This window comes from Bombyx mandarina, chromosome 01 (assembly GCF_030267445.1).
Source record: "Bombyx mandarina strain Sakado chromosome 01, ASM3026744v2".
In the NCBI taxonomy this organism is placed as follows: domain Eukaryota; kingdom Metazoa; phylum Arthropoda; class Insecta; order Lepidoptera; family Bombycidae; genus Bombyx; species Bombyx mandarina.
Genome location: NC_143208.1, coordinates 15,800,743 through 15,814,020, shown reverse-complemented (window position 1 = coordinate 15,814,020; position 13,278 = coordinate 15,800,743). Strand labels below are relative to the sequence as shown.

General features: G+C 42.4%; 1 protein-coding gene across 1 annotated transcript; it reads left to right on the top strand.

The window, feature by feature from the left end:
• Positions 1 to 5,775: 5,775 nt before the first annotated feature.
• Positions 5,776 to 7,574, top strand: LOC149503610 (uncharacterized). Its single transcript, XM_089734968.1, has one exon. It carries the CDS (start codon positions 5,922 to 5,924, stop codon positions 7,572 to 7,574), a length of 1,653 nt encoding a protein of 550 aa, XP_089591094.1. The 5' UTR covers positions 5,776 to 5,921.
• Positions 7,575 to 13,278: the final 5,704 nt, after the last annotated feature.

The following is a 13,278-nucleotide window of genomic DNA, read 5'->3' as shown; positions in this document are numbered from 1 at the left end:
TGATAACTACTCAGGATCAGATAGGCCGTATATTTTCTTACTTATAAAGGCAATAAAAAATTAAATTCACGTTAGATTTCGATTATTATTCTTGTTTATACAAATTGTTAATTTTTTAACGCCCTTATTCAAGGATAACGGTGTAGTTGATTGACTTGTTCCTGACCTCGTTTACAATCCGTATTAATCTAGAATTAGCCATATGTACCTAATTAATTTGACATTGATCTATAACAACGGATTACAACTTCTCATGAATCTAATAGAAAATAATTTTATGTACGTATGTATTAACGTACAATAAATTTACATTTAATTTAATGTACCAAAAGAATACCCAATTTATAAGATAAGGCTGATGCTGCAAGTTTCCTTCGGACAGTTTTTTTTTCCTACCTAGGCTGATGGTCTAGACTCTAGAGAGACCATATCAGCGTAACTTTAACTAGTAGGTGAGCTCACGGGGCTCAAACCTGACGATGTTGCTAGCACGAACCCTAGCAAAAGCCGTGCTCCGCAAAATCTAGGTGCCACCGAATCGGACCCATCGCGACTCACTGAAAAGATCCGGCGAGAAACTCAGTGTGCTGTTTCTGTGGGTTAATTTACTCGCCGAGCCCTTCGTCGCAAGCGACGGGTTCGACGAGGACGATGACCGGCTTGGACAGTAAATTTTGTCCTGCGTATTAAAAATATACACAATTCTTATCCTTCATATAGGTATTTTATCTAGATTTAAAAACGTTAAGCGCGATCGTAAGACCATAATGTTACCAACAGATAGAATTTTATACTAATACTTACTGTTTTTCTTTTTGCAACTAGTGAAAGTTACACTCTTGAAAGCAAAAGGTCATATGAAAGAAAGAAGCAAGTAAATTTTATTTTTAGAGACTAACCAAATAGATTGAGATTTTCAATAGAAGGCTTACGTTTCCATTATTGTACACATAAAAACACATATTATACAAATAAAAAATATTTAAAAAAACTACAGGAAGGCGAATGTAAAGAATGAATAATTTCTCTAACAAAAAAAATTAACTAAAAATATTGCATTTCCGTTTAAATCCTCAAAAATTAATATCATGATCAAAGTTTAAAATAGTTCAAAGTTCAAGTTTATAGTTCAAGTTTATGAACAATTATAATTAGCTGCATGGTTCCTTTTGCCTATACTTCGCAAGAAGTTAAAGTATTAAAAAGTTGAATTCCAATCGGGCACCTACTTACGGTTCAGTTAGCGTTCCGTGGGACTGGTCACGTAGTGCTTGGAGTTAGTGAGGGTTTGCGTCTGCACGAGTGGCCGGCCGGCTGCTTCGCGGATCACACTCAAGGTGACCTTCAACAATTCGTTTTGAATGCCACGGCATCGCGCATGCTCGAATTAAATACCATCGCCAAACGAAAATACACCGCATCACGACAGCACAAGATTCTTTTTATTTGCTATACAACGTTTTGATTTAGGATTTCCATTTATTAAACGACTCATTACGAAATGATGTGCGTTTTCAACCATACGTAACGTGCTTTAAGAACTAAATTTGAAGTCATATTTTAACATTACGGACTTATTGCATTTACAATAATGAAAAAGTTTATTTACTGAGTTGTTGTGTGTCATTTGAACCAAAACTGGCTGTTTCTTTTTTCAGAATTCAGACCGACTACAAATTAAAGCCGACAAAAGAAGGCCAAGGAAGATTTTTGTGGAAAAGTTAAAACCGGTTTTTATTTCGAAATTTACAGATTCGAATTTCTTCAACATAAATTTAATTTATCTTGTAAATATTTGAACGAACTTCACATTTTACTAAAAAGACGAAATTTCTTTTTGTTAAAATAAACTACACGCAAAAACACTGTTCATGTTGCAATACCTTGTCTTGCCAAGTTGCGTGATTTAATATTGCACAATAATCTTACCCCTTTTCACTCTTGATGTCACTTGAGTTGATTTTCGGCGTGCTTTATCTTTAGACTCGTTATGTTGTTGATAAACAACATTATTGATCCCGGAGTTCTGGATCGGACATGACAGATTTTCGTTGATAATATTGGATTACAAAACAACACAATATGTATTCAAAATTGGCAGGGAGTAAAGTCCCTATAGCAACCTACCTATTAAATAATAAATAGTATAATAGAGTTTGACCATTCGTTTGTTTTTTTTATGTAAAGGGATACGTGCCACGTTGAACGCCCCCCAGCTTAAGGTTTTTTCTTCTGTTACGGTTAACAATAACAAATCCGCCCTGTCCGCCTACACCACGAATAACAAATAAAAATAATTTTAAATAGCATTATTGACTTGGTCTCCGCCGTATATCCGGTCTAAATAAGCTATCATTGTTGCGTACGGGCGTTCATAAATTAACGAGATTTTTACTATTATTCCAATATCTAGTTTTTAGCATCACATCACTCAATGTTTAGCAGAGTTTATCGATTTTACTGTGACCAGTACATTTCGAGTGTCTAGCTATCTATCTGTCTTTCTATGAGCATCGTACCTATTCAAGGACATTCAAGGACTCCAGGACATCGAACAACGAAATTTCTTTCACCAATCATTATATTAACGTAAATATCTATGGATGGTGGATTTAACTTTTCATGCACACTGAATCATGACAGAGAAATTTATTTTTATGCATAACGGACTTTTTCAATTTAAATTAATTTTTATTGAAAATCATAGGGCATATTTTTGTTTTGGCTTAAAAAAGTCCTGTTAACATTTTTCGGCTCAGTAATAATTATCTGACATATAGCTTTTGGACAATATCGGCCCTTTCCTCATTTTTATGTGTACCTGTATCAGGAGCTGTTTTGAAATGTTCTCCTTCTCTTCCATAACCTTCGAGGAAACAATAAATATAAATTTCTAAAATAAAATCCTGCTTCTTTGTTAGTGATTAGTATATTTTATATATGTCTAATTATTTGATGTTAAATGGTTATTGTTTCCCATAAACACCTTAACGTCGCTACTTCCAACTTCCTTGAGGAATGAGGTTGAACTCTCAAATGTATTGTATAGCGGTTGTCTCAACCCTCATAGTGTGAAGACATCTTTGCTTCGCGCCAGATATAGCAGGAGTATGGTACCTGTCTGTACGGACTCACAATACTATCTACCAACAGTTTTGTTTTAAAGAAATTATATAGAACCTAATGCAATTAATTAGATCTATATATTTAATAGACTCAGAAACAGCTGGACCGATTTCAATGAAAATTTCAGGAAATATTGCAATTGGCGTAGCGAGGATCCTACGGTAGCTATGGGATTAAAGTCAAATCAAAGATCGGCCAGCAGAATCGGCCGGGTTCGACTATTAAATAAATAATGACAATGTAGAGCATTGTTTTGTTTTTGGATTTATTCACTGTCGTATCTTTAATACGGCTTTGTCCTGCAATGAAATTCAAATGGCATGAAATGGCTGCAAAGTCTCATGTCCTGTACTGCAGTACCTCACGAATGTTGTATGGAAAATAGCGCCAGATATTTAAAGAACCCTTGTCCGACATCATCATAGTCTCCACGATGTATTTTATTGGCTAAATTGAAACATTTAAAAAGAATCGCATTAGTGATAGTATCGATGTTAGAAATAATGAGGAATAAATTTACAATATTTATTGTTGATTGGTTACACACGATATAAATAGTCGAAATATACCCAAATAAAAAAATAAGAGTTACAGACATGTATGTAGGTACAACAGCTTAAAAATTAATAAAAACCGCTCTAAATAGCAAGCAATACTAGTCAAGATATTAGAGCGAAGTTATAAAATTATTATATTGTCATTGGTATTTCGTGTGCAAATCGATAGATTAAGCTTGTGCAAATTTTCAAGCTGACCGTTTTGTAGTCGGTTAAAATGACGTTCAAAGATTTCGTTACATACAGCCAAACATACATAAGCTAATAAAAACGTGTACTAAATACCGTTATTCATTGATACCAAATTCAGTGATCGTGTTGAATAACACATCAAGAGAGAAATTATTATTTGTAGGCCACGAAGAAAAATATGTTTTACGGTTCACTTTGTTGTGGACTATTAAAATGCAGTGAGGAATTTGTTTTGTTTAATTATTTAAATAGTACCTAGCTGCCTGTTTTCTTATGGGATTTATTTGGATGATAAGCACCTGTTCATTTTAGTTTAGGAACTGTTGTTCCTCATAATTATGTTCAGTCCACAAAGCGAAGAATCTTAAGTACCGCATAGCTTAGAATGTTGATTCCAGGAGAACGTTGAACGTTGAATCAATGCTTTTAAATGACTTTCTGCTTGGACGCATGTTAATGCAGTTGCCAAAAAATTAAACAGAAATGAAGTCAGCATAATTTTTGACGTTTCGAGTTTTAGTAGAATCATAAAACCCATGCAGCAGGTAAAAAAAAGTAAAAGAAAAAGGTAACACTGTATACAGAACTACCATTAAGCTATAAGGTCTTGTAACCATTGCCTGTAAATAAATTAATTAACTACCATTAAAATATAAACACGCATATCTTACACGCTCTGTAGTGGCGTTTTGTTCAAACGATAAACGATATTAAATCATTATAGCTTCAGGAATAATTTTAATGAAAAACGTCATGATCCACATTCCTATTAACACTTAGTAAATACCTACCGAATAGTAAGTACCATGTAGCAATCGATTTCGTACTTACTGTATTTTTTGCAGCGATTTCATTGCCAGCAACAACCATGACCTTTGTCTGTGAAACTGCATGTTTTCCCTTTCATGTTCTCCCTTTTCCACGGAGTTTGTCTAAAACAGATATTTCATCGGCAGCGCTATTAAATAAATGTGTTTTATTTCTAAGAGGAAGTTTCTTCGTTGTCTTTTTACTTATAGAAAAATGAATTAGGTACTTATTAATTGTTATCGCTTAAAAAGAAGATTAATTACGATCGCGTAACGAAACTACTTATAGAGATGACTTTTTAATAGTCAAATAAAGAAATTTAAGTTGCACGATTTGTAAGTTGTTTTCATAATAATTTTAGTACTTTATAACCTTTAAAAGTTTGAGGTTAATGACACTGTTCGCGTTCCATAAAAACTCGACACAAATAGCCGTCAACAGACGTAGCTCTAAAAATAAATGCAATCCTAATAAATACTCGCACAGTAATATAGAGATCAGTTTGTAAAAGGTATAAGAATTTTTATTAATTTGAATTAAAATAAAATAAGTAATACCATATACCTTGTGTAATAAAGCAATATTATGTACCTTTTTTTTATTGCCCTTGTAGGCAGACGAGCATACGGCCCACCTGATGGTCCGTGGTTACCGTCGCTCATGGATTTCAGCAATGCCAGGGGCAGAGCCAAGCCGCTGCCTACCGCTTAATACTCTCCACAAGCCTTGTTTGAAGAAGGACATGTCATAGCGCTCGGGAAACACCGTGGAGGGGAGCTCATTCCATAGCCGGATGGTACGTGGCAAAAAATATCTCTGGAAACGCACTGTGGATGACCGCAGTGGTTCCAGGTAGTATGGATGAACTCTACTCCGGTGACGGGCGGTGCGATGGTAAAAACGAGATGCCGGTATCATCTCGAACATTCCGATCCAAGCACTCGCCGCGTGCTGACGTGCTCATTGTTCGTTCGATCGCCCGACCTCGGTTCGTGGCACATCTGGCGTCCAAGTGTTTTCTCGGAAGTGACTACCTGTGCTAATTGCGTCGCACCGCCGTTTGTGAACGGGCGGACCCCTAAATTCCTGGAATTCGTTCGGCAACTTAGTGGCCCGTTTGTGAGCGGACGGTTGTGTGCCGTAATTAATCGTGATTATTATAATTTTGGGGCCTCGCCGTAAGGCGAGTGTGTTTAAAGTCCCGGGGTAGCCCCCCCTGGGCACGTGACAGTTACAATGGAGTCCACGATCGATCTGTTCGCGGAATTCCTCCGTCTGAGGTACCCGACATTATCGGCCGAATTTTTAGAATTTAAGGCCAATCACGCCGCGAACTCAGAAGCGGTCTCCGTCGCGCCCGCCGCTCCCGTGTCCCCAATACTCGCGAGCAAAGCTCCCGCGTCGATCGCTGCGGTCTCGGTTCCAGCCCTGCGCTCATCCGCAGCACACGTCGCGTCCACGCGTTCATCCGCGGCCTCCATCGCGCCCGCGCCGTCCTCTGCCCCCGAGCGATTGTCCGTGGCCTCCGTCGCGACCGTCAACCCCGCGCCCTCTAAAATGCCCGCCTGCGGGTCGCCCGCGCCCTCCTCTTCATCCGACTCGGAGTCGGACATGGAGGTCGATCTTTCCCCCGCCCCCTCGACTGATGGATTCACAGTAGTCCAAAAAGGTAAGAGGCGCGCTGCGGAAGCCCGAGCTCCCACGGCCGCCAAAGTAAGCAGAGCCGCGAACGCGTCGCGCCTCCGTCCACCGACCCCCGTTGCTCCTCCTGCCCGTGCTACACCGTCGCCGCGTCCATTAGTACAAAAAAAATTCCAAGCCCCTCCTCCGGTAATCCTTCAAGAGAAGGCAGCCTGGGAACGAGTTTCCCTGGCCCTTAAGGCCAAAAATATTAATTTCACGAATGCCCGTAACCTCGCGAACGGCATTCAAATTAAGGTTCAAACACCCGACGACCATAGGGCCCTCTCTTCTTACCTCCGTAAGGAGCGTATAAGTTTCCATACGTATACGCTCCAGGAGGAGCGCGAACTTCGTGCCGTCATACGTGGCATCCCTAAAGAGTTGGATGCCGAACTCGTCAAGGCCGACCTTCTGGAACAAGGCCTACCAGTAAATTCAGTGCACCGCATGCACACCGGCCGCGGTAGGGAGCCATATAATATGGTTCTAGTTGCCCTCCAGCCTACCCCCGAGGGTAAGCAAATTTTTAACATACGTACCGTCTGTAGGCTCTCCGGTATCGCCGTCGAAGCCCCCCATAAAAAAGGCACTCCTAGCCAGTGCCATAACTGTCAACTGTACGGGCATTCTTCCCGTAACTGTCACGCGCGCCCCCGATGCGTCAAGTGTCTAGGCGATCACGCTACGGCCCTTTGCACTCGCGATCAAAAAACCGCGACGGAACCGCCGAGCTGCGTCCTGTGTCGAACACAGGGTCACCCCGCAAATTACCGCGGATGCCCCCGAGCCCCGAAAATAAATCGCCGCGTCGCCCGCCAAAACCGCCTCCGAGCTTCCCACCCAGACATCAAAGCCTCGGCACCCTCTGTGTCGCAGGCTAAGCCAGCATTCGTTCCGGCGCCGGTGCCCAGTGGCTCGGCCTGGGCGAAACCGCTGCCGTACACGAACACGGCTACAACTCCCTCCTCCGCGATTCGTCCCGCCCCCGCGATACGCCCCTCCCCTGCGAATTGCCCTCCGACAGCGTCCGACAATCTTGCTCTAGCGATCGACTTCTTTCAATCGATTAACTTTGAGCGCGTTAACGCTTTAGGTGACGCCATCCGCGCCGCCTCCACTGCACAGCACTTCATCGCCTTTGTGCAAGAATACGCCGACGTATACGCGTCGTTAAATACGTACGTCCTCCCCTCACTCCGCCGGTAATCAATGGCGTACAAAAGTAGGCTGAAACCCCTATCCGTAACGATAGGATTTTTTAACGCATACGGTCTCGCAAATCAACGTGATCAGGTTTGTGTTTTTTTGCGTGACCATCAAATTGACATATTTTTAGTACAGGAGACTCTACTTAAGCCCGCGCGCCGCGACCCTAAAATCGCGAACTATAACATGGTTAGGAACGACAGGCTCACTGCTCGTGGTGGTGGTACCGTCATCTACTACAGAAGAGCCTTGCACTGCATCCCGCTCGATCCCCCCGCGCTCGTTAACATCGAAGCATCAGTATGCCGAATCTCACTGACGGGACACGCGCCGATCGTTATCGCGTCCGTTTATCTTCCACCGGATAAGATTGTTCTAAGCAGTGATATCGAGGCGCTGATCAGCATGGGAAGCTCTGTCATTCTGGCGGGCGACCTAAATTGTAAACACATCAGGTGGAACTCTCACACCACAACCCCTAATGGCAGGCGGCTCGACGCGCTAGTCGATGATCTCGCCTTCGATATCATCGCTCCGCTAACCCCGACTCAGTACCCGCTAAATATCGCGCATCGCCCGGATATACTCGACATAGCGTTATTAAAAAACGTAGCTCTGCGCTTACACTCGATCGAAGTAGTTTCAGAGTTAGATTCAGACCACCGTCCCGTCGTTATGAAGCTCGGTCGCGCTCCCGATTCCGTTCCCGTCACGAGGACTGTGGTGGATTGGCACACGCTGGGCATCAGCCTGGCTGAATCTGATCCACCATCGCTCCCGTTTAGCCCGGACTCTACCCCGTCTCTTCAGGATACCGCTGAAGCCATAGACATCCTAACGTCACACATTACCTCGACATTAGATAGGTCATCGAAGCAAGTTGTAGCGGAGGACTTCCTTCACCGCTTCGAATTGCCCGACGATATTAGGGAACTCCTTAGAGCTAAGAACGCTTCGATCCGCGCCTACGATAGGTATCCTACCGTGGAAAATCGTATTAGAATGCGTGCCCTACAACGCGACGTAAAGTCTCGCATCGCCGAAGTCCGAGATGCCAGGTGGTCTGATTTCTTAGAAGGACTCGCGCTCTCTCAAAGGTCTTACTACCGCTTAGCTCGTACTCTCAAATCGGATACGGTTGTAACTATGCCCCCCCCTCGTAGGCCCATCAGGTCGACTCGCGGCGTTTGATAATGACGAAAAAGCAGAGCTGCTGGCCGATACATTGCAAACCCAGTGCACGCCCAGCATTCAATCCGCGGACCCTGTTCATGTAGAATTAGTAGACAGTGAGGTAGAACGCAGAGCCTCCTTGCCACCCTCGGATGCGTTACCACCCGTCACCCCAATGGAAGTTAAAGACCTGATCAAAGACCTACGTCCTCGCAAGGCTCCCGGTTCCGACGGTATATCTAACCGCGTTATTAAACTTCTACCCATCCAACTCATCGTGATGTTGGCATCTATTTTCAATGCCGCTATGGCGAACTGTATCTTTCCCGCGGTGTGGAAAGAAGCGGACGTTATCGGCATACATAAACCCGGTAAACCAAAAAATCATCCGACGAGTTACCGCCCGATTAGCCTCCTCATGTCTCTGGGCAAGCTGTATGAGCGTTTGCTCTACAAACGCCTCAGAGACTTCGTCTCATCAAAGGGCATTCTCATCGATGAACAATTCAGATTCCGTGCAAATCACTCATGCGTACAACAGGTGCACCGCCTCACGGAGCACATTCTTGTAGGACTTAACCGACCAAAACCGATCTATACGGGAGCCCTCTTCTTCGACGTCGCAAAAGCGTTCGACAAAGTCTGGCACAACGGTTTGATTTTCAAACTTTTCAACATGGGCGTACCGGACAGTCTCGTGCTCATCATACGAGACTTCTTGTCTAACAGCTCTTTTCGATATCGAGTAGAGGGAACCCGCTCCTCCCCGCGACCACTCACGGCTGGAGTCCCACAAGGCTCCGTTCTCTCTCCGCTCCTATTTAGTTTATTTATTAACGATATTCCCCGGTCGCCGCCGACCCAGCTAGCCTTATTCGCTGACGACACAACCGTTTACTACTCAAGTAGAAACAAGTCCCTAATCGCGAGTAAGTTCCAGAGTGCAGCGTTAACCCTCGGACAGTGGTTCCGAAAATGGCGCATAGACATCAACCCAGCGAAAAGCACAGCAGTGTTATTTCAAAGGGGAAACTCACCGCTTATTTCCTCCCGCATTAGGAGGAGAAATATCACACCCCCGATCACCCTCTTCGGCCAACCTATACCCTGGGCTAGGAAGGTCAAGTACCTGGGAGTCACCCTGGATGCATCCATGACATTCCACCCGCATATAAAAACAGTCCGCGATCGTGCCGCATTTATTCTCGGCAGACTCTATCCCATGATCTGTAAGCGGAGTAAAATGTCCCTTCGGAACAAGGTGACACTTTACAAAACTTGCATAAGGCCCGTCATGACTTACGCGAGTGTGGTGTTCGCTCACGCGGCCCGCACACACATAGACACCCTCCAATCCCTACAATCCCGCTTTTGCAGGTTAGCCGTCGGGGCTCCGTGGTTCGTGAGGAACGTCGACCTACACGACGACCTAGGCCTCGAATCGATCCGCAAACACATGAAGTCAGTGTCGGAACGTTACTTCGATAAGGCTATGCGTCATGATAATCGCCTTATCGTTGCTGCCGCTGACTACTCCCCGAATCCTGATCACGCAGGAGCAAGTCACCGTCGTCGCCCTAGACACGTCCTTACGGATCCATCAGATCCAATAACTCTTGCATTAGATACCTTCAGCTCTAACACTAGGAGCAGGCTGAGGAACCCCGGTAACCGTACTCGTCGAACTCGACAAAGAGGTCGACGTGCAGCCTAACCCATGGATCAGCCCGCTGAGTTTCTCGCCGGATCTTCTCAGTGGGTCGCGATTCCGATCCGGTAGTAGATTCATTCGCGAAGCAACTGCTCTTGAGTTGTTAGGTCTCCTTCGGAGGCGCTCGGGCAGTTGTTAGCAAATCCCACCCCTCCTGGCTGAGCCTTTGCTCGCCCACCTGTCCTGGTGAAGCTGGAAAGGCCTCCGGGCCACCAGTAATCTTTCAATCATAAAAAAAATAAAAAAATAAAAAAAATCATCTCGAACAATTACTCAGAGCACTCCCCATGGAACACACGGTACAAAATACAGAGGGAACCGAAGTCCCTCCGCAGATCCAGAGGTTCCAAACGATCCGTGAGGTGATTATCACGGACCTACTATCTGTAACTATACTGAGACCTTAGAACTTATATCTCAAGGTGGGTGACGCATTTACGTTGTGGATTTAGAAGGGCTCCAGTAACCACTTAACACCAGGTGGGCTGTGAGCTCGTCCACAAAACCAAGCAACTTTAAAAAAAATAAAAAAAAATGTTGACAGTTACAAATTCAGCCTTAGTTTTTTGTAAGGAATGGAAAAAAAATACAAAACATATACTATGTCACTATAAGTAAATCGCAAAAAATTATTGTGCAAATTGTTCAAATAAGCGTAAGCAGTGTAGACGGTGTATTGGTCACGTAGGTCCGAATCGACAACATCGTCTTCGCCAAGTAGCATTGACTAATCTCACAACTCAGTCATGCACGCATCTGGTCACGTTCAAATCTATTGTATAAAGTAGAGGGGGGTCCACATTAGAAAACATGAGTGAAAACACGTAATATTCTGTTTAGCTTGTGTTTTTCGTAACAGTCGTGAAATTTCCGTGAATGTCACTGTCGCGTGTCGCGTAGGTATATAAATTTATTTGATAACGTTACGACGTTCTTTCTTCTGTATTCGTTAATGAGATTTCAATTGAACTCTTAAATATCTTATTACTTTTCTTAATTATGTATTTCTTTTCCAAAATTTATGGTAAGGAATCTCATTCGTCTTTGTTTTACAATTATGTTCGTCAAAAACACTGTACTGATCAGTCATGCTAAAATTATTCTACCATTAAAAACAGTCATTCCTTTAAACTTTTTTTTATTGCCTCTGTAAATAGACGAGCTTATGACCCACCTGATGGTAAGTGGTTACCATCGCTCATGGATGTCAGCAATGCCGGGGACACGGCCAAGTCGCTGCCTGCTATTGAGTATTCTCCCGCAAGCCTCGTTTGAAGAAGGACATGTCATAGCGCTCGGGAAGCATCATGGAGGGGAGTTTATTTCAAAGCCGGATGGTACGTGGCAGAAAAGATCTTTGAAAGCGCACTGTTGATGACGCAACTGTTCCACATAATAATAGAGGTGTGAAGGTAAAAAAGAGATTGAGGCATCATCTCGAATAATTCCTCAGAGCATTTCCCATGGAACATACGGTACAAAGCACAGAGAGAATCTCTCCGTAGACCCAGACGTTCCAAGCGCTTACACAACTTCATCACTTATATACAATTTTAACATAATACATGTTGAGACATACATACCTACTTATTTGATGACTTAAATAAATACAATTAGCAGGTACCTTCTGACTCATACATAATCTTTCAGTTGAATAAAGGTAGGTTTTTGAAAATTAAAATAGGTACTTAATATCGTCGCTTGTGGCTTCGGTTGAATAATTTGTTATTCATTTAAAATAAGGTTTTGTATGCATAATTCTTCGATCAACAATACAACTGTTGATCGAAGGCATAATATGCTTTCACAATTTGAACACCTGGCTACTGAATATAAAGCGGGATTTAACTATAAAATATCTCTTTCTGACCACGATCAATTCAAATCCGTTAAAAACTCTCGTTAAAATAAATGAATGTCCCCTTTTATAAAATGATAGCATACGAGTAGGTACGTAACGTTTTTATTGTAGTTGCAAAAACGTTACCTACTTACTATTTAGTAGGTATTCTTTACAGAGAATATGCTTTGTGACTGAGAGGGTTAATTCTATAGAATTATATGAAAGGCGCATAGTATTGAAAAAAAACATTTATTAGAGATTCATGGTCAACAACTGCCTCTAGCTACTAGCTTACCCCTCATACATCCATGTGTCTAAAGTCTTTTTTTAACAGGAAATGTTTAGACTGTTCTTATAGTCTTACAATTTTAATCTACTCTATTTATACCTAAGTTGTATTAATGTAAAATGTGTATGTAAAAAAAACGGTTTCTTTACTGGATTCCGAGTGAAATAACGTTTGTTCGGGTAACTATGTATATTCCGTCGTTTGATCAATGTTATAGATTAGTATGGTTTTTTTTCGGGTTGTGGCGCTATTGATTGGTAGTTGGATGGACACGTTATCCTAGTCTTTAATTTAAGGCATTCAAAACAGCTATCATAGCAGTAAAAAAGTGCATTCTATAATATTTGCTTGTCATCAGGAATGATGATATCAACCAACACTGATCAGTGTGCTTAAAAAATGCATTCTCAGATAAATAAAACTGACTTAATATTATTTACTTTGGGGATTTGACGAGACTATTAAAATTATTATACCAATTGATCGCCTCTGGCTTAGAGGCTAGTGCCTTGACTCAAGACATCTTGACCGTTTCCGGAGCTCCAGCTGCAACGCCCTTTCGATTTACACATTTCTAGTACTAAAAAGTTTAAGTCCAAAGTAGATTAAAACCATAGATAAGTAATCAACTTTTCTGACATTTCAAATTTCCGCTCAAATTGAAAGACTGCAGGCGTCAAAAATAGCT